This window comes from Zootoca vivipara, chromosome 10, assembly GCF_963506605.1.
Source record: "Zootoca vivipara chromosome 10, rZooViv1.1, whole genome shotgun sequence".
NCBI lineage: Eukaryota > Metazoa > Chordata > Lepidosauria > Squamata > Lacertidae > Zootoca > Zootoca vivipara.
Window position 1 is genome coordinate 29,237,945 of NC_083285.1, and position 25,659 is coordinate 29,263,603.

Here is a 25,659-nt window from a genome sequence, read left to right on the forward strand (position 1 = left end):
TTGTTCTGTGCTATGTATAGCCTTAAGGATGTACTTTAAACAAATGGTGGCTACATTATCTATGCAGGTGTAAATGAAGTCATACAGTATATTATTTCAGAATAGCACAGAGAGAGGATAGCAACCAATGTTGCCGAAATTAGTTAATTAACAGGCTATTGCAACAATGGAGTAGAGTCTTGCAGTGAAATCAATAAAGCTGTTTAAGTAGAAAGAAGAGTGTGCTGAGTACAACTTAATCAAGACTTTAGTGTTGTGAAAGAAGACCCAGGGCATATATCCAATAGGATTAAGGATTAACATGATAACAAGTAAATACAGGCTTTATTGTCTGGCAATGTCATTAAGAAGACAGTTTATTCCCTACGTCTTTTAGATTGTCAAGTAAAGCAAAGGGTTGCTTGCTAAATGCTATGGGCTGGCTATATCTATTAATTTAAGAACCTCATGAGTGACTTATAAGCAATTTAACCATAGAACACAAGGACTAGTAGGGCCACTTCGCATAGCTGCCAAGTCTTCCGTATCCCCCGGGAAACCCTGTTTTTCCAGCTGTTCCCAGCCGAAAAAAAAACGGATTTTTTTTGTCCCCCCCCAGTTTATTCTGACGTGGCGGCCATTTTGGAACTGGGTGGAGCATGCTCAGAAGCGACTTTTGATGCTGCTTTGCCCAGTTCCAAAATGGCTGCAGCACGACTTCTGGTGCGGTGGCCATTTTGGAACAGGGCAGAGCAGCATCAAAAGTAGCTTCTGAGCATGCTCCACCCAGTTCCAAAATGGCGGCATCACTACTTCCAGTCTGCTACTTCCGGTCCAGTCCCTTATTTCTCAGGCCGGAACTTGGCAGCTATGCCACTTAGTCCAAACACCATATTGAAACTTAAATATCCATTCCAAATATTGCATGTACACGCCAGTGATTGTAGTTTTATTTTATTGTTTCTAATATTCAGACAGGGAGTTGCAGGTGTGTAGAAACAATCACCAGATCTGCTAGTGAGCATAACCATGTTTCATACACATATCCTTGTGTAAAAGCTAATTTTGGAATTAACAGTACTACTCTAGGAATCTTTCCTAGAAATAATTGTCTGCGCATGCTTACAGAATTGAATTATCTTGGATAACATTGCTTACATTGTGGAATTTCAATCAATATTTGTGTGCTTGCTCCAGAAAGCCAGCAAACACCACACCTGTTGCAAGTGCAATGTTTATTTATAAACCAAGGTTTAAAGGTGATAGCAATACAGGTAAATACGTTCGATAGCAATACAGTCAATAGGAAGTGACTTAGAAGCAAGGAAAGAGCTTTGTGGGGTGAAGGACCTGTAAAGAAACACAGAATAGAAAGGATTCATGCCTTACACGGGTAAGCCAACCCATACGGTGTCTGGACCATGTGCTTAGTTACTGCAGCGGAGATATGGAATTATGAGGTGGAATCTTAGATTCAGCTTCATTACAGTAAAATGAAAATACCAGGAAAGTTGCATGCAAAGTAGTTGCTTTTTTCATCTGAAAGAGCCAGAGGCCGGTGAGATATGGAGATAGGTCCAGTGGCGAACGGTGCCGCTTGGCTGCCCGGGGCGGCACCCCCTGGGGGCAGGGTATCACTCCGCAGTGCGCATGCGTCCTGACGTCAAGATGCATGACGCGCACACCAGGACAAGCCAGGACGGACTGCGCATGGTCACACATGCACAGTCCATCTGGGTTGGCGCTGCTGCTCCGCTCGGCCAGCACGCTCTGAAGCAGAGCACGCTACGGAGCAGATTGCCAGGCAGCGGCGCCAACCGCTCCGTAGCACGCTCTGCTTCTTCCTGCTTGGGAGGAGGAGACGAGGGGCAGGCCAGGGACCGGGGGTGCTGCCCCCATGCGCTGCCCCTGCCAGAGTGGAGCTAGGGGCGGCCCGCCCCCTTTGCCCCTCCCTTGCTACGCTCCTGGATAGGTCTGAGGAGTGAGACAATGTAGTTATGGGTCCCAGTGAGGAAGGGATAGTATGACGTGAGCTTCTGGAGTTGTCTCTGTGACAGATGGAAAATTGTAACAGCTAGATTGAAATGTTGCAGGTGGTTAAGGTAATTCTTCCACCTGTGAAAATGGTGCCCCGTACTGGGGTGCTTGGTTATCAAAACCTAGGATAAAATCTGCAATCCACAATTGATAATGATGATGATGTATTTATGGGAGGAAGGGTTATTGATTTGTTTTTGTTGTGTTATGTATTTTTGGGTTCTCATTTTGTCTTTTTATGTTGTGAGTATGGCTTGTTAGGAATTAACAGTGCTTATACCCAAATAGCAGTATCACCACCATAGCATTTAAAAGAGCAACTATTACATTCATCCCGAATTTTGAAAAGTTAGTTGTTATTCGTATGGGAGCGTTATATAAAACAAATCTGTAATCAAACACACTGAAAAGCTTTGGCTAAATTCTCAGAATTAAAATGGGACATCTGATTAATTTCCTTTCTTAAATGTTTCCCTAAATGGTTTGAAGCATGTCACTAAATCAAAGAGCTGCCTAAACTGCATCCAATTACATTTTAAGAAATTAGAACACCATTTGCCTAGAAGATAAATAATTAAGGGCCTATTTTATAAATTTATTTCCATTTGTTAGAACTTAGTTTAAACAAGAACAAGCATGTACCAATTAATTATAACTTAAAAGATTATTCTTAACTCTTTGTAAAGCTTTATTATTAATCATTGCAAAAATAGATTTCTCTGTAAAGGCACAGCATGATTTTAATTGTTATTTTTTTCTGTTTAATTTTTAACATTTTCCAAAGTGCTTAATTTTTAATCAGCAGCTATGCTAGCCACATATTTTATCCTTGCCATGTCTCTTATGCAAGATAAATAAAGTTAAATAAATCACAACAGTACATGTATTCAAATGAAAGCCATTTAAAATGCTTTCAAAACTGAAGCATACTCTCTGAAGTATTGATCATAGCTTTGGTTTAAAAAATGAGTGCAGGCGAGATAGCCCAGGAGGGGTTTATTCCAACAAAGGAAGATCTTTGGCAGTATATCCTTAAATAACACTCAGCCACCATTTCCAATTCCCTCTAGTTAACGTAGCAAGTGAATGCTTTCTGCTCTTGCATAAACACTGAAGTTGGGCGATCAGAGCTTTAAAACCATGGAACTGTTAAACCACCCGATGTAAACCTTGAAGATACCTTCTGTCTAAAAATCTAAAGAGAGAAAGAAACCCAAATGAACTAGAGGAAAGAAAGGGTATATAAAATTATCCATAGTGTGGATAAGTGAATGGAGGGAAATTCTTGTTCCACTTTCATAATTCTGGAACCTGAGTGAAATATTCAAAGCAGAGAAAAATGAGTATGTATTCACACAACAAATAGGTTACAGAATTTTTCAGAAGTAATGGTGATCACCACCAACTTGAGCCGCTTTGAGCCATATGCCTGTAGTAATCATCATCATCATCATAGAATCATAGAGTTGGAAGAGACCACAAGGGCCATCAAAGCATTCTTGACATATCCCTGTCAAGCCTCTGCTTAAAGACCTCCAAAGAGGTCCACCACACTCCTTGGTAGCAAAGTCCACTGCCGAACAGCTCTTACTGTCATAATAATCTTTCTTGCGGTCCAACGATCCATAACATGGATTCAGAATAAAATACAGATTCATACAGACAACCCCCCCCAGGGCAGGAAGACCGTAGCGTTATTTGTTTAGTCATGGGTATGTTGATCTTTGATTCGTGTGACTACTGAAAGAAACTTTGCCACGGCCACTGTGATATCATTGGACTTGTCGTCCAGAAGATATTTTATATAGTAGGCTTCAGATTGACACGGCCGATTTGCCAATAGTGGTTTAATCAATAGTTCCCTAGCTTGATAGAATATGCCTCATGCAGTCAACGTCCTGAGAGCACAAACAGATCCTATTTTGATAAGGGATACCTCTCAGTTTGATGGGAATACATTTAATCTGGCTTTGGTGAAAAGACGCCGATATGTTGGTACAGACACATTTCTAAGACGTGCAGGTGTCTGAAACTCGAACCCAAAGTGAATTCCTACTGCTAATGGGCCACAGATAACATGAGATTGAGATCGGAGATCACTATGTGTTATGTCCCAGAGCCTTTGCCTCAGAGATTCAAGGGCGGTATCATAGCCCAGATGGTACAGGAGAGAAAGTGGCATACCAATCGAAGTGGCTTTTCTAACCATAATTTTCATCCATTAGCTGGTAAACTCGTTGTTTAGGCATGGAATCCATATGCCTGGGGATTCCAGTTGCTGGGGATCACAAACATGAGGGTGCCATGAGCTCGTATCCTGCTTCTTGGCTCCCCAAACACATATGGTTGGCAACGTGCAAAGCATGATGCTAAACTAGATTTGCCTTTGGCTTGATCCAGCCAGTCCTGTGGCAACTGTTATTACAGATAAAATTTTGGGGGAGATTGTTGCTTTTTATATTTGTGATTCTGCTCTTTTTAAGGATTAACCATTATTTTATGTGCGTGTTGTTTTATGATTTGTTTTATGCATGTGTGTATTTTTTTTTTGTAATTGCCCACTAATAATTCAACAAAATTGTACTCAATGCAGTTTGAAGTATAGTTGAAATAGACGTGAAGTGGATTTGTAAATGTATAGTGCAATCCTATACATGTCTACTCAAGAGTAATCACCACTGAGCAAAGGATACATGGCGGATGATAGATAGACTGAATTTTCATAGAAATATACTTTAGGAGGCAAGAGATAAGCACCTTCTTAATGTAGGAAGTGATAAATATTTTCAGATGGTGCACGGTTCTGCTCCTGTATACTGCTGATTGTATTCCAACATTTGGTCAGTGTGCAAAGCTAACGAGACAATCAGCTTGAAAGGAATTGCCTCTATTTTTCTTTTTGCAGATGTCTTGTTGGCTTACAGCCCTACTAGTAGGGAAAGCCTTTTGAAAGCCACCTAAATGATAAAAAAGATAATTTAAATAAAATTGTAAGCGGTAGTTGCCTGATTCCACTTGACCGTACAAAGACCGCTCAAGTACAAAAAAAGAGAGAAAAAAGTTTTACACTAATAAATATAAATATTTAAGAATGAGACATATTTGAGATTGAGACCAGTATGGTAATCTCTTTTTTCATAGAAATTTTGTATTGGAGTGATATGAGCAGTTTGTGCCATTCAGCCAAACTCGTCTAGGGAGGTTGTGCAGGTATAAGGTAGACAGGTGATGAATTATTGTCCCAAATCCTCTCCTTTTTTTTTTTTAGTAAGTTCAGGTCAGGGATCCTGTGAAGAAGAGACAGCAACATATTGCAGCTTCCCCACCCGAAACTATAAAGTTGATCCCTATCTTCAGTTGGGAATACTCCACCCCACTGAGGAAGGACGTTTCACTGGCTTTCCTTGGAGTAGAAGGGGGTTTCTCCTTCACACGTGGCCTGGTTTAGAGAAGGGAGCTTGCATAAATAGCTTGCCCCTCACCTTAGACTTCCTTCTCTGATTCACAGTGGCATCATGCTCTCCTGCTCTTGAGCAAAGCGAGCTTAGCCAGCTGCCAAAAAAATGGAGCTGAGTGGAGAGCATCAAAATTTGAGGGTCCTTTTTTAAAAAAACCCACTTCAGTCTGCTCTGAATTTGATTGGCTTATGGTGAGCTAGGGCTTAATTTGGCTATTTGGTTTGTTTGTCATTTCGCGCAGGCAGATAATGGTCAGCACCCTGAGACATGTTGGGTGGAGGGCGCCCCACTAACCATCCTTTATTCTTGAACGCTTTGCAGGGCTCCTTGCTCTGGTGCTCTTGGGGCCTGTTGAATGCTGAACAGGGGTTGGTAGCACCTATCAGGACACGTACTTGCAGCTTCCCTTTATGGAAAGAAGGCTTTGCCTCCCTTCATGATACCTTGCATGAGGGAGTTTCTCTGGGGTGGCTTGGCCCTTAGCAGCAGGCAGGAGGAGGTATTTTGCATGTTAGCACAGATTATACCTGCCCAAAATTTTATTTGGTTTGGTGCAAGTCTTCCTTGTTATATTTCCCACAGGTACAAAAAATTTTGCCCATACTTCCCTGTCCCCCCTGACGTTTATAGCTCGGGGAGGGTATTTTAAGTCAGGGAATCGGCATAAGGGTCATAAGTTATATTCCCTTACCCTTTCCCCTGATCCAAAATTTTAAGCATAGGGAAGTCAAATCACAAAAACATAATTTTAACCTGTCCAGTCCACTTGTGTCACATGACTAATATAGCTTTAACATTCAGGTAGGGAGCCGTGTTGGTCTGACGCAGTTGAAATATATGACAAAATTAAAAAATTAGCACCTTAGAGACCAACTAAGCTTGTTCTGGGTATAAGCTTTCGTGTGCATGCACACTTCTTCAGATACCTTCAAACGAAAGCTTATACCCAGAACAAACTTAGTTGGCCTCTAAGGTGGTACTGGACATTTTTATTTTTTATAGAAGATAGATAGATAGATAGATAGATAGATAGATAGATATAGATAGATAGATAGATAGATAGATAGATAGATAGATAGCTTTAACATGTATATTCTTTTGTTGGAACATCTTATTAATATAATATTACTAGGCAATGTTTCTCTCCCCTTTCTTTTTTAAAGAATACCTCTTAATGTAAGAGACATCGTCTACTGCACAGGAGTTTCACTGATGGATGAAGATGTGTGGGAATTCATCTGGATGAAATTCCACTCTACTACAGCGGTATCGGAGAAGAAAATATTGTTAGAAGCTTTAACTTGTAGTGATGACAGAAACTTGTTAAACAGGTATGCTAATTTAGTTAACATTTCCTGTTGTTGTTTTCAAACTTGTTGACACGATCACTCCTGACCTCCTCCTCCTCCTCCTGCTTTGTGGAGCCCATTTTGCTCCCTGGTATGCTCCAGAGCTGAAGGAAACAAGGTGGGAGACCAATAATAATAATAATAATAATAATAATAATAATAATAATAATAAATTTATTTTTATATACCCTGCCCATCTGGCTGGGTTTCCCCAGCCACTCTGGGCGGCTTGCAACAGAAAAATGAAATAAAATAATCTATTAAACATTAAAAGCTTCCCTAAACAGGGCTGCCTTCAGCTGTCTTCTAAAAGTGAGATAGTTGTTTATTTCCTCGACATCTGGTGGGAGGGCATTCCACAGGGCAGGCGCCACTACTGAGAAGGCCCTCTGCCTGGTTCCTTGCAACTTGGCTTCTCGCAATGAGGGAAACTGCCAGAAGGCCCTTAGTACTGGACCTCAGTGTCCGGGCAGAACGATGGGGGTGGAGACGCTCCTTCAGGTATACTGGACCGAGGCTGCTGAAATGCAAGTGAAGGAAAACTCCAACCAAATGCAATCAAAGAGCAGTGAGGGCTCATTATCAGGCCTAGCTAGTGGCAGTGAAGACAGCAAAGAAGGCATAATTTGCTGCCTCCCTTACATTGGGCCATCCAGGTAGTGCAGGCCTTTCACACTCTGTTCCGGAGGAGTTGACAGAACCAATGACAGCTTGCTGTGACTTGTTTGCAGAATATTTTGAGGATAAAATTGCTTGCATCCGTCTGGACCTTGACTCCACTGTTACAGCAGATGAATCTCGAGAGGTGTCCTGAGCACTGTCCAGGCCTGTTATGCTGGTTGAATTTCAAGGCTCAAGGATGTGGACAAGGTGCTTGGATGGGTCAGGGCCACCACTTGCACTCTGGATCCTTGCCCCTGTTGGCTCACAAAAACTAGCAAGGAGGGGACAGCTGGCTGGGCCAGGGAGGTGATTAATACTTCCTTGCAAGAAGAGGTGGCCCCTGCCTTCTTGAAGGAGGCAGTGGTAAAAACCACTCCTCAATAAATACTCCCTGGATTTGGAAAATCTAAGTAATTACCGGCCAGTTGTCTCCTCTTCTTTGGCAAGGTTCTAGAGTGGGTGGTCACAGATCTGATCCAAGGGCTGTTGGAGGAAACCAATTTCCTAGATCCATGTTAATCAAGGTTTAGGGTCAGTTTTGGCACAGATGCATGGTGATTTCTGTCGGGAGAGGCACAGAGGAATATCAGCTTCAGCCGGTGGCCCAGTTGCACCCCTGTCGGGACAGGGACAGCCTAAACGTCCGTCATCTATGCTATGGTTTCCTTTAAGTTAGATTACTTCAACACATTATACATGGGGCTGCCTCTGAAGACAGTATGGGAATTTCAGCTGGTGCAGAATTCACCGGCTAAGTTGCTCACTGGGGTGGGGCAATGCAGTTTGAACATATAATGCCAGTCCTGGCCTGACTGCACTGGCTGCCAATTAGTTTCCAAGCCCAATTCAAAGTGCTGGTTTTGACCTAGAAAACCTTAAACAGCCCAGGATCACATTACCTCAGGGACTGCCTCTTCCCCATATTATTGGATGTTCTCCTTCAGGTGCCTCCTCTGTGAGAAGTCTGGAGGGCAACAACACAAGAATGGGCCTTTTCTGCTGTGGCTCCCTTCTTGTGGAACGCTTTCCCCTGGCATCTTTGTTACATATCCTTAGGCACCAAGCAAACTTATTCTTTATCTCTCAAGCTTTTGGCTAAACCATCTATGGCCTTTAAAACTTTGGGGGGGGGGGTATTGCCTTCACTTGTTATTATGCTATGTATTTGTGTGTTTTTATATTGTAAACTGCCCTGTAATCTTTGGACGAAATGTGGTATAGACAATTAATTAACTAAAAATAGTAATATTTGTTCATTCTTCCACAAATTTAAGCATTTTTAAATCTCTCTCGTGGAAGTGTTTGTGTGTGTGTTTTAGTGGTTTTTCTTCTTCAAATTAGTTATTACTTGATTATTTCCAAGAGAATAGCATATAGCATAGAAGAAAAACAGAGCAATACAAACAATAGTATTTCAGATCTACTCATGGCGCTAAAAACACTCATGACATATTTAAAGCTTTTCCCTAATAATCAAAATCAATATCTCCTTTTTGCAGATTTTCAAGACATATTTGTGTTATGTGGATAGCATTTCTTCCAAATCATATATTCCAAGTTTACTTGAAAATGATTGCAAATCTCACTTAAATTTGGGGTAAGCATAATCTCAGAGTAGCATTTAGGATGAAATCTAAAATGAAGCAATTCAGTTTCAGGTTTTATCAAATATCTGTCATAGGCCAATAGTGGTACAAAAGACTTTTTCTATCACAAAGTTTTGCTTCTTCTCTGTACTTTATAAAACAAAAGTACAGGAAAGCTCCTGCAATGAATTTCAATATAGCAATTTCTAACCTTCAATGGGAGTTCCAGGATGTCTAATAGCTCGATATATTTAGTATTTATGCTTGTAACAACTAACCATTTCTTCTCCCTTCTCCTGTTATTCAAGGCTTCTTAACCTGTCTCTCAATTCTGAAGTTGTCCTGGATCAGGATGCAATTGATGTCATAATCCATGTAGCTAGAAATCCACATGGAAGAGATCTTGCTTGGAAGTTTTTTAGAGAAAAATGGAAAATATTGAATGCAAGGTAAAACATATGCCTGTCAATACAAAACAAGTGAGAGTACTGGCTGCATCTTTCTTACAGCCATTTGCATCTTCATTGTTTCACATATTTAGTTTAGTATTTATTTTATCTTAACAATAGTACATATTATACACATCCGTAAGTAAGTGTTTTGGATCTAAACCTCTTGTGCATGGGGAAGTTAACACACAAACACACCTGTCTTCCCACCTGCTATAGTGAGAGTTGAATCTGGGGAGAAATCTATGTTCATCCCCTCTCAATGCATTAGAAAGGTGTCATTTATTACTTATAATGACAGTTAAAATACATTGCAGTTTTCATTATCAGTACTAATACAGTACAGTTTAGCCTGCATATACGTTATTTAGAGTTGGATCCAGACTAACAGAGCAATCCTAACCCTCAATCCTCCATGCTGGAGAGGGTTAGGATGTGGTGGAGGTTTCCTCCACTCAAATATGTTCAGCTCTACAAGCAGAGGGGGCTGTGTTGCAACAGAAATCCCCATTGCCCATTGAAAGTACAGCCAGGCGGAAGCTACCACCATTGGTATCCGCACCAGAGTAGCCAACATAAACCACTGAAACAAGGTGTTTTGGGCCAACCAAGCAACCACTGAATCCTAAGCCAATTCAGCTATTGGTCAGGAACCTGATTAAGGGCTCTTTAATGTGCTAGCAAAAAGCTGGCTCAGCGAACTGGTGATTTTACAGCACCCCACCCCTCACATTTGCAAGCAGCAAGTATTTGATGCCATGGTAGCTGCACCACTCTGTTTAGCCCCTCTGCTCCCAGGCATTAATTAGGATTGCAGCCTAAATTAGTTGAACTTCCCCTTTGCTTTCAAAGCGGAAAGTGAGTTCCATTAACTTAAGTCTGGATCTAGCCCATAAATTTTTATGAAATGTCTTCTTTTCAGGTATCAGATTTTTCATTTAATACAATTTATTCATTCACTTTATGAAGTTTATTACCAGGGACCCGCTGGCTGCATTTAGATGCAACATCAAACCTTAAGTTTACTCTGTCCAGATAAATAGCAAAGTAACAGCAGAGAAGAAGCAGGAACTTTGAGTTGTATTGAACTAAGTACTCATTACTCTGAGTTGTATCCAATTCTGAGTACTGAGTACTTAGTTCAATACAACTCTATAAATTGTTGCATACAACTCTATAAGAGTTGTATCCAACTCAAGAGTAGGAAAAAACATACTGAAATTAAATGCCACCACTAATCTAAGTCTATTGATTACAGTGTCTACACTAAGTATAACTCAGTTGGATACACCCCCTAATTGCTTTTCTTTACCTGCAAAGGAGGGGAAAGAGAAAAGAAAATGAGCCAAGTCACAGCAATTTATTCATAATTTTCCAAGTCATGGTTTTGGAGAGTCATCTGAACTGAGTTATTGTTTTTGATACCATCCAGCTTTATTTTACTTTAAAAAAAGTTATGAGCTGTCAACTTCACTATTGTGGTAATATCCCAATCTAATATCTGTTCTTTCTTTGCTGATACAGCTCTTGGTATCCAGTGTTTTCCAAGAAGTATGTTATATGTTAGCATAATACCCAGGGGACCTGATATTGATTGATTTTTTTTTAGTTCTTTTCTTTCACAATATCCTATGAATCTGTGACACTCTAAAAAACAAATAGCCAACAAATTACAAGTCAAAACAGTTTATTTTGGTAAGGGCGGGCTAGAAAATACTTCTCAACAGTCAAGCAATGTATAGACAAACACGGGGAGAAAGAACAGCGTAACTTAAAAGTGACTGTAGAACTAGAATCCTTGAGGCAACAGGTAATGTGAAAGAGAAACGGCAAGCTGTGACAAAGAGCATGATCCTTTGTAACACACTTACCCAAATGATATCCTTAGTGACCCACTGATAGGCCATAACAGAGCCCAGTTCCTCTTCCTCCTTGCTATACTGGCATGGGTACTCAGTACACCCAGTCATTGGGATAAATATGGAACACAAGTTGGGAGTAAGTGGAGAGGGTCATGTTGGATGGAGCTATGGGAGGTATGTTCAGATCACCCATTCCCCATGGCAGCCTGGCTTGTTCCCTGTGCATACGCCAGAGGCAGGGAGGGGGGCAGGACTTACTATGCCCTAGGAGAGTAGGCTACTGTACCATCACAAGAGCAAGGAAATGTCCAGAATACCTATGATACAACAAAAGCATAATTAAAAGCATCAGTATTGCATAGGAAAAAAGTACCACGACATTATTCACTTGAGAATGGGAATGAAGGATTCTTATCTTTTCCACTTAGAATACAGAGTCATTGCTATGTAATTGCCATGTAATTTAAGCAATTAAACTTGGAACAGTTGTGTCTTCCATTTTTAAGCAAAAGAGTGGATATAGCCAGTCAGATCCAATAAGTGTTAGTTTATGGTGGGAATGGTCATATAAATGTTGGTGAGTTCCCTTGCCTTTAGACTGATGTCTGGCTGTGCTGTGTTAATGCCAGCAAGTATTATGCAAAGAAGTAACAAACCAGCCAGATAGTCTGTAGTCTGAATATCAGCTGGTCTTCCTCTAACTTCCTGTTTTTAGTTCTGCCATTAGTAAGCAGGTTCTTGACCCAATGTGATCGGCTGGCTATGCTGCATATCATAGACCAGAGGAAATGATTTATTTCATATTGCTTCAGTGAGCCAAATTGCTTTGAATGGAGTTTAGTAGGTATATTGTGCTATGATGAATTCAGATTTAGTAGACTCATATGCTCAACAGAAAGCATTTAAATAAGTTTTAAAAAGCAACATTATGCTGATGTAAAGTGTTAGGTTTTAGCTTTAAGGATATGACCCAGCCTGGCTATTCTCTGCTTTTATGGATACTATATATGGACCAGAAACATCGGGGAAAACTGTAATTGTCATAATAAAACTTAAATGTAATAGATATATTTTAACATCTAAATAATCAGTGCATTGTTGTTCAATCTATTTCATATCTGCATTTTTGACCTGCTGTTGAAGATATGGGGAAGCATTATTTATGAATTCAAAACTTATCAGTGGAGTCACAGAATTTCTTAACACAGAGAGTGAACTAAATGAGGTAAATATTATGCAGCGCGGTGCTTGCAGTTATTTTGTATTAATGTTCATTTTGATGTCTTAAGTCTTACATACCTAAAAGTAGCAGGGCTACATACAGTAGCCATAGCGTTTTGACATGTAATGCTGCTTAACTCGGCTTCGTCAGCACCTTACAGAATGGCTGCACCAGAGTTTCATTTAAGGGAAAAGCAGCCTTCCCAGAACACCTTTCCCCCAAATCCTTTGTGTTTCTACTCAAAAGTAAATCCACTAAGTTCAGTGGGAACCTTTTCCCAAGGACTACCTAACAACAAAAGCCTACATGAGTAGGAGGTGTGGGGCCTCTTGGTATTAGTTCAGGCATACCTCCTAAATTTACTTAGAGTAAATTTGCACGGGATTATAACCTCTAAAAAATGGTGCTCATAATAGTGTCAGCCCCTCAAATTGGTGCATAAACACCCAGCCATTTACAATAAATAATTAAGTATGTTTTACAGTGGTACCTCAGTTTAAGTACACAATTGGTTCCGGAAGTCTGTACTTAACCTGAAGCGTACTTAACCTGAAGCGAACTTTCCCATTGAAGGTAATGGAAAGTGGATTAATCCGTTCCAGACGGGTCCGCGGAGTACTTAAACTGAAAGTACTCAAACCGAAGCGTACTTAAATCGAGGTATGACTGTACTAGCCTAATTGAGCACATCTTTTATAATGGTTGATAAACTGGGGCTCTTCAGAGAAGAGCCTGAGTGTTTTAGTTTAACTTTAGCTTCTAAGTTACATTAGGAGTGTTTCCAATTTTCTGTATTTAGTTTCTTATGTAGGAGTAAAAGTTGATAAGAGCCCAGCTGTCTGCAACATAAAGCAGCTGGGCTACAGGAGAGACGGAGGAAGTGATGTTAATATAATCAGGCATTGGCACGTCAATATCTTCCAGCACAATTTGAAGCACTTGCATCACACCTAATTGATGCAGTCTGTTGCCTTACTGCATTTTGTAATAAATCTCCCTGTAAAATATTACAAGAACTTATTTCAAATGTAGAGCTTTGTCGTCAATATCCAACTTGTTCATATGCTTTGGAAGGAAAGAAAATATGCACATCTATTCAAGTCCAAATTAACCTGAGAAAATTGCATTTCAGCTAAAGAACTTTATAAAGACCTACGAGGAGGGATCTGCTGCTGCTTTCTCACGAGCTGTGGAAACAGTGGAAGCCAATGTCCGGTGGCAAATGCTTTATAAAGAAGAATTGTTTCAGTGGCTGAGAAAATCACTGGCACACTAATCAGTGTTTCTGACCAAAACTTAGCACCAAATTGTGCAGCCAGGAGGAGAAGCACAGTGTGACATTCCAAGAACTTTTGACTGGAAGCACAATGAAGACTGGTTAAAATGGAAAGAATATATAGATATATTATATTTTTGCACCAATCTCCTCAAAACTAAAAGGCAAGGGGAAAAAGAACTCTGACAGAGAGAAAAGGTCATGAATGCTTACAAAACCAAGTTCCCACTGTACCATGGCCAAATGTGATATTAAGTGGTGCATGTAAATGTTAATGTCAGTTTTTTGGGGGGAAGCCCTCAGAATATTTGTGCATGGTTGTATGGTTCCTGCCTGTATTCTAGCATGCTTACTTAAGGTGTCCATGTTTGTGTGTGAATTTCTGTTACATCGAAGATGGGCATTATGCAAAAGCACAAAGACTATGACAATCAGTGTTATAACAGCAACATAAGGTGGAAAGACGAACGTAAACGATCTATATGTTCAGCATGTGACTAACTGTCACCTTTCCATGTAGGTCAGTTATGTCAGCACTTAGATTGTCTCAGTTACAATTTGGACATTCACTCTCTTTTTGAGTTGCAAATGATTATACAAATTAAATGCTCCCCTATTTTAAGTCAATGATACAGACAAGTTTAGAGAGATTTTATTCTCACAATATGTTATAATTCCAAAATGTATTTACTTGTGAACAGCTAACAACTAATTTAGCCCTCTGATCACCATACGTTTAAATGGTTTATGAAATGAGTTTCACATATGTTCTTGGACAAAATCCATAAATCACCCTTATGTGTGGATTTTAGTGTGCAAAAAATACTCATTAGGTGTGATGCAGAAAGTATGGTAATTAATTACACAGCTACCGATGCTTGGTATCATGAAAAATATCAAATCAACAGAGAAAAGTAAAACAGAATCTGTAGAGAAACAAGAAAACTTTCCTAAATAATGATCCAGTTGTAATGATCCAGTCCCCCCCCATTGTCTTTTCAGCATAAGAGTGTTATTTATTCACACAAGCATCCCATGGAAATCAATCAAGATGGCATTTGCAGCAAATTTTAATACCGTGGTAGCCTATGTTTAAAAGTAGTCTCTTGTATCTGTTCTACTTTTCATGTGAGGTACATAGCTGCCAAGTTTTCCCTTTTCTCGTGAGGAAGCCTATTCAGCATAAGGGAATTTCCCTTAAAAAAAGGGAGAACTTGGCAGCTATGGTGAGGTATCTTCTAGAGCTTTTCAACAGCTAGATTCTAAACATAGTTACCACAGAATAACCCCCACTGAATATTGTGGCACTGCACACTTTTTCTTCAAATACCTGTTAAATAATGAGCTTGCAAAAACAAAATAGTTTCTCTTCACAATTTGTACAACCCATTCATCAATCTTTGGAATGAATATTCATCCATATTATCTATTCTATCTAGTATAGAAAATCTTGACCACAACCTGCCAAGTCAATAGTCTTTTCTACTTCTCACAATATTTAGTTGCTTATTTTCACTCTGTTCTCTGTCCTTCAACACAGGACTTGAATCATCACAGTAACCAAAGGAAAGAAATAATATCACAATACTGTAGCAGCAACTGCCAGTTTTCACTTTATACAGTACAAGAGTCATAAGTGGTAGCTTGGCTACAAGCCTGTCAGTAACACAACAGCATTGCTAACTGCAGAGCACAGTCACTTAGGATATGTAGAAATTTTGCCTCTTTGTTGTGACGAACACATTTAGCCCATCTGTGTGAGGGTGGTTGAAGTCAGCCTTACTGCATTTCCTCTTTTTGGATTCCTCCTTGATGTCATTCTTCATCTAAAGGTCTCTCCCTGATAGTTGATTGGGGGATGATGGCCAGTCACTAGTACTAAAATTACTCTTGGTATCACCATCCACAACAGCCCTATGGAAGAAGAATCTACCTCTTTGGGAACACTACCCTTGTATGCCCTTCCCATAATTTATATCCAGAGATAACCATGTCCCAATGGTTCTCTCTCTTCTACCAGGTTTCCTTTATGCTACCTACTATATCAATGCTCTCCTCTAAGACCAAGAACTCCACTTTGCCCGTCTTGCCTCAGAGGCTTCTAGCATTAGCACAGAAACATTTGTATACAGTCTCTCTTTCCAACTGTCTCTGGCACTTGTGTTTGACCTGCAGTGCTTTGGCCTCTCTGAATTGTTATCCCGTGGACTTACATTCACAATCCCTCGTTCTATGCACCCCCCATTAACATTTTCATCCATTTTATCAAGTCCAGCTCTGAGGGCCTTCTGGCAGTTCCCTCACTGCAAGAAGCGAGGTTACAGGGAACCAGGCAGAGGGCCTTCTCGGTAGTGGTGCTTGTCCTAAGGAATGCCCTCTCCTCAGATGTCAAGGAAATAAACAACTATCTGATGTTTAGAAGACATCTGAAGGCAGCCATGTTTAAGGAAGTTTTTAATGTTTGATGTTGCTTTTTTATTATTGGTGGTGGTGGTGTTCTGTTGGGAGCCGCCCAGAGTGGCTGGGGAAACCCAGCCAGATGGGTGGGGCATAAATAATGAATTATTATTATTATTATTATTATTATTATTATTATTATTATTATATTTTATTTTTAACCTGGGGGAGATTTGTTCCAAACTGGACATTCTTAAGCTCCTGTTGTGTCTCCCTCACACACAGACACACTGCAATCTGTTTAAAAGATGCTTTCCCACTATTTTGATTTTAAGCGCCAATGGTTTCAAAGGGGAGCCTGTTCCCCTTAAACAGATCTAGCATGTCCCAGAATATCCCCCAGTGACTAACAAATCCAAACCTACATCTCACAACACCATTGTCTCATGTATGCATTGACACTACAGAGCTGTGCCAAGTGAATTCACCAAAGTATGCTTAAATGAACACACCACCACAACGTTGAACTTAGATAATATGAGTTTGAGGGGTTTTTTCAACTGGCCTAGTGTGAATGTATCGCCATAATCCTGGCATCAATTTACATATTTGTTGGTTCAAACCAGCAATAGACTGTGATCCTGGGATGACAGGCAGTATAGAAATTTAATAAATAAAATAAAAGTAAGTAACCTTTTGAAATGGCCTCAGCTTTCAGAACTTAGAGTTCTTTTGGCTGGTAGATCTTTTTCCATTTGTTTCTGGTGTGTTTATTTTATTTTTCTACCAGGCAAGATACAAATTTCAGTGAAAAGTAGCGGGGGGGGGGAATCTGTTTTAAATGTTACTGCATTTTGTTGTTGTGTTTAGTTAACCAAGATTGAGGTGGAGGTGTTGGTTATCTATTTACGTAACCTGAAGAACGACTTCTACTAGCACACCATTTGGTTTTGTTCAGAGTAAAAAAAAAAACATTCAGCCTGTGATGTTCAGAAATACACACTTAGCATGTCCATAGTTAATTTATATATACTTTCATAGTTGCATATATATGACTCAATATTTTGTTTCTTTTCATGTAGCATTGTGACCCTGAACACTGGCATAATGTAGCAGCTGAGAGTGTTGTAAATGTGGAGGCTCATGGTTTAAATCTCACCTCAGTGACAAACTCACAATTGACCTAATTTACAGGGTTGTTGTCAGGATTTGTGAGATAATTTATGTAACGCATTGTGAGCATACTGAAGTGATATATAAATGCTAAGTGTTACAAACACACACAATATTTCACTATTATGATCCGTTATAATATACTTTGCACCCTTCAGGATATTGTATCCTTTACAGACAGTGTTGCAACTTTCACGGCTAAGAAATTTGGAGTCAGAAGACTCAGAGTCTCCAAAATGAAACACACATTGCATTCTGGACTGCATTGATGATGGCATTACTGTACACTAACAACTGTTCATCTATATGTTGGCTAAAAAAGACTAACTAAAATACATGTAAATATAATTTTGATGTCTTGTTATGATATGTGAGTAAAGCAGGCATTTATGTTGACAAGAATGTCATAGCAGATCCTGAATCTAAAATTGTATAGAAGAGGTTCATTTCCCCCCCCCTATTATTACAGAAGCTGAATATGTATATGAGGCACATTATACTGATAGCTGATCTTTCATTCTCTACTATTCAGATACTGTACAAGTGGCAGTGGCAATAAAGAACTGATAGCAAAGCACATTTTATCTAAGAAATGTACAGACCCTAACATCACCTAGCAGAAAAGTACTGTAGATAAATGGTAATAACAGAAGAGGTATAATTCTGGTAATTCTGTCTAGCTTTTAGATTGCTTTTAGAATCCCCCCAACTCTAAAATCTTTGGGGGGGGGTTGGGGGAAAATATTCTTTATAATGTACATATGTATACATGTTATCAGTAGTTCTGTACACAAGATACAATTCAGAAGAAATAGAAGACTAATCCAGGTACAGTTTGTGCACCTGTGCACATTGAGTGCATGGCTATGTGTCCATGAGAATGATCCCTAGCACAACAAAGAGGAATCTCATTCCCCAATATGGAACAAAGCACAAGTCACAGTAAAACAAAAAGTCCCCACTCTGCGTATACACAGGTGACCTGATTCAGACATCCTGGTGTTCGTAGTGTGGAAGATCCCCCATTTTTTAAATAAAAAAAATGAGTTAGACCAAGAGCTCTGTGTGTGCACTGGAGCCCATGCAGTTTCAGATTGCATACTATATATATTTATGTCTCTTGGTCTTAGACTCATTGTCTAAGCATAAGGTGTGTTTGTTTGATTTTTGACTCTGGATTCTGCCTAATAAAAGCCCTGCAGTCTTTTATGGATATCATTGATACACTTGTATTGCCAGTGCATCCTTAAAGGTTCCAATTCAGCAGATCTGTTTGATCACATGCTTAAATCCATTCTTCTTGAGAAAAGCACATCAATTATCTTCAGTCTCAATACAGCAGAAGATAAGCACATAAGTAGTACCGAAACTCTGATGGTAGCTTGAGTTTAAATGCCATGCTGTATTTTTGTGCGGCTGATTTAACCATACAGGCCTAAAGGCATATCCGTTCTTCGTATTGAATATAAAGATATATACCGGTAGCTTAAGTCAGAATTCTCAACGCCACATGATTCCAGAAAATCTTACATGATTTCCAAAAATCACATCTATCTTCATTTACTTCTCTTGGGGGTAAGAATGGATGCATTTGTAGAAAATATTACTGGAAAATAAAAGCATCAAGCAATTTAAAGCATTGACCAAATAAAATATGAGTTTGTATTACCGTTTACTGCAAGTATTTTTGTATGATATGCCTTTAAACCTAATTCCATACTGAACCAGTATGTATTCAACATGAAATTTTTATTCCATTCTAACCAAGGATTCACTAAATGGATTTTTTTTCTAAATGAGAAACTTTATCTTCTGTATTTTAAGCAGAACAAATTTGAATTTTGTCTCTGATAATAAAATTTTGTATAGTAATGTATAATTCATCACTGTCTTAATTTTCCCACATGTGGAGACAAGTATAACAAGAATCACACTCTCAGCCTTTGATTGTGTTTTGTGTTTTGTTAAGAGTCTAATAATTCCAAAAGGATGCAATATATAGAGCCTTTCAGAAACCACAAGGTAGAGACTAACTTTTGACATAAATTTGGGGAGTGAAATTACATCAGTGGAAATATTTGTATAATTTACATATCTAGGGTTGCCAGACTCAATAGAGGACATGACTTCTGTGCCTTTAATTGCCCTGCTCTCTTTTGAGTCTGGAAACCTTAAAGAGAAACCAGCAGACCCTCTCTTTAATTTCCAAGCAAAGGGTCTGCTGGTTTCTCTTTAAGGTTTCCAGACTCAAAAGAGAGCAGGGCAATTAAAGGCACAGAAGTCCTGTCCTCTATTGTCTGGCAACCCTATACATACCATTTCCTTAAAAAAAAAAACTAACATGTTTTCACAGTGATTGACTAAATAATTGAACTGAAACCAAAATGGTCAAAGGCCTGGAAATGATGCCTTATGAGGAACGGCTTAGGGAGCTGGGTATGTTTAGCCTGGAGAAGAGAAGGTTAAGGGGTGATATGATAGCCATGTTCAAATATATGAAAGGATGTCATATAGAGGAGGGAGAAAGGTTGTTTTCTGCTGCTCCAGAGAAGCGGACATGGAGCAATGGATTCAAACTTCAATAAAAGAAGATTCCACCTAAACATTAGGAAGAACTTCCTGACAGTAAGAGCTGTTCAGCAGTGGAATTTGCTACCAAGGAGTGTGGTGGAGTCTCCTTCTTTGGAGGTCTTTAAGCAGAGGCTTGACAGGCATATGTCAAGAATGCTTTGATGGTGTTTCCTGCTTGGCAGGGGGTTGGACTGGATGGCCCTCGTGGTCTCTTCCAACTCTATGATTCTATGAAGCAATTCCAATTTTACCCGTATAAGTCATCTAGAATAGCAAGGTGGTGGAGCACCAAGGAGTTATTCTGAATGAAAATAAATTCTGATTTTTGTTTGTTTGTTCTTTGTTCTGGATGTTACAATACAATATTTTAAGGTTGTGTGGGGTGGTATAGAAGGGTCCACTAATACATCAGTGAAAACCCAAGTCCTTAAGATAGGTAAGAAGTTACCTTCTCATAAAGAATCCCATGTGTGGCTATCTGTTCGAGCCCACCCCATAAGTTTCATGAAATCAACAGGTTTTGTACCCAGGCAGTCAGTGTTAGATTAGCACATTATACCTAAAAGTAGTTTGATCCAAACCTAATTAAGGACTTAGATTGGAGGAGGGGTTCTCCAGTCATAAGTACTAGAATTAAGTCCCACTGGCTTCAACGGAACTTAGCAGTCAATAATTATGCTTAGAATTGCAGCCTATTATACCGGCTTCCAACAAAAATCCCCCCTTTTAGAAAGTCTGTAGACTGAATTGCCAGGGGAACTGGAAATCACTAGAGAGATTATGGAAACTACTTTTATTTGGCTTTCAAAAGAAAATCCAGAAGGACATGACTTCTGCACTTCTAGTCAAACCTTTGAGACTCCCATTTCTGACCATAGCCTCCAGACTGACCTTTGGTAAGCTGTTCTTTAAAAAAAAAGGAAAAGGAAAAAAAGAGTACATTTACAAAGTACTAGGAACCTGAACAGCAAACAAACTGGGAAATGAATTCCTGGCAAACATCAGCACAACATATGATCTACCATGTACAACATAACCAACCACCTACTGAAGAATTCTGCCCCAACCAGAAGATCTTATAAAAATGTCACACACACACCCCTAATACAGCTTGGAATATATCTTGAATATTTTTGAATGTATGTGAATATACACAAATATGAAGACTCTCTTTCAGGAAATCTAGTGATAGTCCACTCATTTTATAACCAAACTGCATCCTGTCAGGCTAATGCCCTATCTGCTTAATTAGGAAGCATCCAAGTCTCGACCCTGTGCTCCTCCTTTGATAGCATAGGGCAAAGGAATGTTCAATACTGTACAGTTGTAGTAGAAGGATCATGTATGAAGTTAGCTTCTGGTGAACACTAACCCTAACCCAGCAGGGCCGTCTTAAGCGCCCCTGGTGCCGTGGAGCGACGGATCCCTCCGGCACCTCCCCGCCCCGTTTCCTAGCACGGCGGGCGGGTGGGCGCAGCGCACATCGCGGCTGCCACAGGCGCTGCTGCGCGGCGGGCGGGCAGGCACAGCGCGGTTGCCGTGGGCGCAGCTGCACGGCGGACCGGCCGGCCAGCGGGCGGGCGCAGCTCGCGGCGCCCTCCTGGTGGGCCGGTGCCGTGGTGCCCTGTGCCACCCAGCCTGGCCGTAGGGCTGGCCCTGTTTCCCAGACAGAGGCATTTCTGCTACTCAATATCACTAAAACTTTAGATTCTTGGGACTGAACTTTGGACTTTCTGTAGATGCTCTCACTCTTGAGTACGGTTCCTCCTCGTGCTTTAAACCCTGTGATTTAACTCAGTGGCTTTGCTTCCTCACCAACCTGCAATTTCACAGTTCCAGGACAAGGTAAGTATAGCTTGCTGGATGCGTTACATTTCTGGACATTCAGAAATCATTCAGGTGGCTTTCCCCACCAAGGCTAATAAGGAAATATTTTGATAAGATATGCTGTGCAATACCCTCCCCATATTGTCCTTGTTAGTCTAGCATCAACTTTAAAGAAGATACCTATTTATGATGGTTAGTAATCATTGTCTTGTATCAACAGAATGTAGAGACAAGTGAGTTGTCCCCAGGGAACTCAATTTTGGAGCTCAGAACAGGAGGGGAGTAGGAAGGGACGTACTATGTAAGTTTGGTGCCAGCAAAGGCTCCATGGGAGATTTACACAAGGTTGCCATAGCATATGGCAGATGTTAGTTCTGACATTTTATTCTTATTTGTGAAACCGAGATTTGTTTATTCAGAAATCCTCATTAAATTCAAATGCAACAGTGCCATCTCAGAGCTATTGCCAAGAACAATCACTAGGCTGGGAGGGAGAGACTAACAGCCTTCTCTCTAATTCTGATGGCAGCACATCTTGGACTTAAAACTTCAAAGAAGATGGTTCCGTTCCCTCCAGCCAGGTCACTGCATACATTGCAAGAGTGTTCCAATAAGCAGCCATGCTGCGTAAAAATGCAACATTTCCATAAAGCACTGAATAGGGTCTCGGCTTTCCTGTGTACTTTTAGAATTTAAATTCACTTTGTTAAAGAAATTGCTACTCACATGATTAGCAGGAGAGCCTCTTAGCCATGCAAATTAGTTGCAGATGTTTGCGAGCTGATCTGAGGGGCTTTAACCAATACATTGGTGGATTAAAATACATATGATCATTTTCCCTGTATTAGTTTATGCATTTTATTATAGCCAGTTACGGTTGTGTATGGTTTGAATGTATTCGTAACTGAGGTCTGCGTTGTAGTTTGGTATTTAGTTTTGACCATGGCTGAATTTACTAAGAAGTTTAGCTACACTGATGTAGAGAAAGATAAACTCTTAAGTTTGTTTAATTTTCCGAGTGATACTCCCACGCCCAAAGAGGACTTAATGTTAGTTACCCTTGCTAAACAGAAAGTACGATTGGAATTACATGCATCTACGTTAACCGAATATGTTAAAAATAACCTCATCCCTAGAGGACTGAGAATATCAAAAGCACCTACCTTGTTTATAGACAACAAAGAATTTGTTGAGAAGTGGGTGTCTATTCTAAATAAATGCTCCTATGATCTCATGCTCTTAATTATAGAGCAGTCCGCCCAGGACTTAACCAAGTTAAATACTCAAATAGAGGAAGGAAAAGAAAATCTTAAGAGACAAACTGATAGAGAAGAGTATACCAGATTCTTGCAAAAATTTGACCAGGACCTCCTTAATTTTTCAAACGAATTGACCCTTTTCAAAAAGAAGAAGATCTCTAGAGACAGGAATGATTATTCCATGGGGAGAGTTTATTCGTGGCTTAATTCGGCCGGCTTAGTTCATAGACACACTAGACAGACAATGCACACTGATACCCCCCCCCCAGATTTCGGCACTTCGGATTCTTCCAGTACGACTTCTAGTAACACATATAAAGAATACAATCTTAGGTCTGGGCGATCCAAGCAAACTTTTTTCGGGAGGCGCCCCAGACGCCACTACAACAGGTGATTTCCACTAATGATGATCACTCATTAGTTGTTAATCTCTCGGACAGAACTCTGACTGCTGATGAAACCCGTTTATTGAATTTAGGATTAAGTTTCGTTCCTACCCCAAAGTATTCAGCTTTTCAGACTCGTGTTGATTTATTTAAGTTAAGTAGACAGTTAAAGCTTAGAGAATTTTTCGGGCATTCTGTTGCAGTCAAGGATCCTTTTAAAAAAACATCCACCTTTACTCCCACGTCTCAAAACCCCCTTATTAAAACCTTTGAATACCTTGTCCTGCGAGACCTTCTCATTAGAGAAAAACAATTTAGCAACTGTAGATCTTATAATCTCACAAAAGAACAACTTGGAGTCTTAAATGACCTAACCACTGACCAGAGGCTGGTCATCAAACCAGCAGATAAAGGGGGAGCAATTGTTATTCTTAATAAACATGATTATGTTATGGAAGCAGAAAGCCAATTAAGAAATACGGCTTTCTATCAATCTTTACCTGGAGATCCAACTGCCACAGTTAAAAGCAAGCTGAATGTCTTGCTGCATGAAGCAGTAGCTTTAGGATACATCAAAGACACACTGGCTGACTTCCTATGCCCAGAATATTCCAGAACTCCTGTGTTTTACACACTTCCTAAGATACATAAGGGTAAAACACCACCACCTGGTAGACCCATTGTCTCTGCCTCTGGGCCCCTTCTAGAGAACTGTGCAAAATATTTAGAGTCCTTTTTGCACCCCTTTACGATACAAACACCTGCATACATAAAAGATACCAAACATTTAATTTCCCTTATTGAAAATTGATCGGTTACAGATGAAAGCATCATTGCCACATGGGACGTAGCGTCTTTATATACTAATATTCCTCTTGAAGATGCTCAATCCATTATAAGAACTGTTTATTGAACACCAACAGTCTTCCCCCCCCCCCCCGATGCATTTTCTTATGGATTTATTGGATCTGGTTCTGTCCAACAATTACTTTAGATTTGGGTCTCAGTTTTACCTACAGAAAAAAGGAGTTGCAATGGGCTCTAGATGTGCCCCCAGCATTGCAAATTTATATATGAGGGAGTTTGATTTAACACATATCTTTAACAATAATCCTTTCAGTGAGCATTTGTTATATTATGGCCGTTACACTGATGATCTTTTGTTCATTTTTTCTTCAAACATCTTTAAGAGCTTTGATAACTGGATCAATCAAGCGAATCCTCATTTAAAATTTGAAGGCAAATTTAGTTGCAATAGCCTACCTTTCCTAGATGTGGAGGTTTGCATAGAGAATGCAAAGGTCATTGTACGTCCCTACCGAAAGAGCATTGATAAAAACTCATTATTGCATTATACCTCCAATCATCCCAAACACTTACGTGACAATCTACCAACAGGTCAATTTCTTAGACTTAGACGTAATTTAACTAAATTACAGGATTTTGTTGTACATTCTAAGCAACTTGCTATTTCTTTAACACAACGTGGCTACCCCTCAACAGTAATTGATTCAGCCTTTCATCAAGCTCAGTCTAAAGATAGAACTTTGCTTTTAGAAAATCGAGTTAATAGTACCACAACTCCTGACTCTCAACGTTTTGTAGTTTCTTTGGAATATAATCATCTCACATCCGACATTGTCAAAATTATAAAGCGACATTGGCACATTTTAAGGGACATCCCTGGCTGTAGCACCACCTCCCTTTTTGCCAAACGCCGAACAACGTCTTTCAAAGATAAGTTGGTTCACTCTGATACCAGGGCAGTTTCTAATCAACCCCTTCTCTCTAACACCCCACGAGGCTTCTATAAATGCGGACATTGCACCGCATGTAAGTTTGCGTTACAGGTAAAGGAATTCTCTAACGCCACTGGGTATAGATTTATTATCCATTCCTTCGCCACCTGTGCCACCTCACGCGTAGTGTACGTTATCCGATGTCCATGTGGGCTATTTTATATCGGTCACACACTCAGACCAGTCAAAGTCAGAATTTCTGAACACAGATCAAGAATTAGGAACAGTGTTTGGGATGCCCCACTTGTTAATCATTTCATGGAGGCATCACATTCAGATCAGGATTTGGTCTTTTTTGTTATATGGGTTTATTCAGGTCCTGGGGAATTGGCCCAAAAGAGACTCATGCAACAGGAAACTAAGTTC

The 25,659-nt window shown here is 39.9% G+C and overlaps 1 protein-coding gene across 1 annotated transcript in view; it reads left to right on the forward strand.

Annotated features, from left to right (window-relative positions):
• Nucleotides 1-19,245, forward strand: part of TRHDE (thyrotropin releasing hormone degrading enzyme) — a 208,590-nt gene extending 189,345 nt beyond the window's left edge. The window contains exons 16-20 of the mRNA XM_035128521.2: nt 6,638-6,805; nt 9,381-9,521; nt 12,527-12,608; nt 13,738-15,014; nt 15,113-19,245. Of these exons, the coding sequence (XP_034984412.2) occupies nt 6,638-6,805; nt 9,381-9,521; nt 12,527-12,608; nt 13,738-13,881 (535 nt within the window). The 3' untranslated portion in view covers nt 13,882-15,014; nt 15,113-19,245. The remainder of the gene's footprint in view (nt 1-6,637; nt 6,806-9,380; nt 9,522-12,526; nt 12,609-13,737; nt 15,015-15,112) is intronic.
• The last annotated feature ends 6,414 nt before the right edge of the window (nt 19,246-25,659 follow it).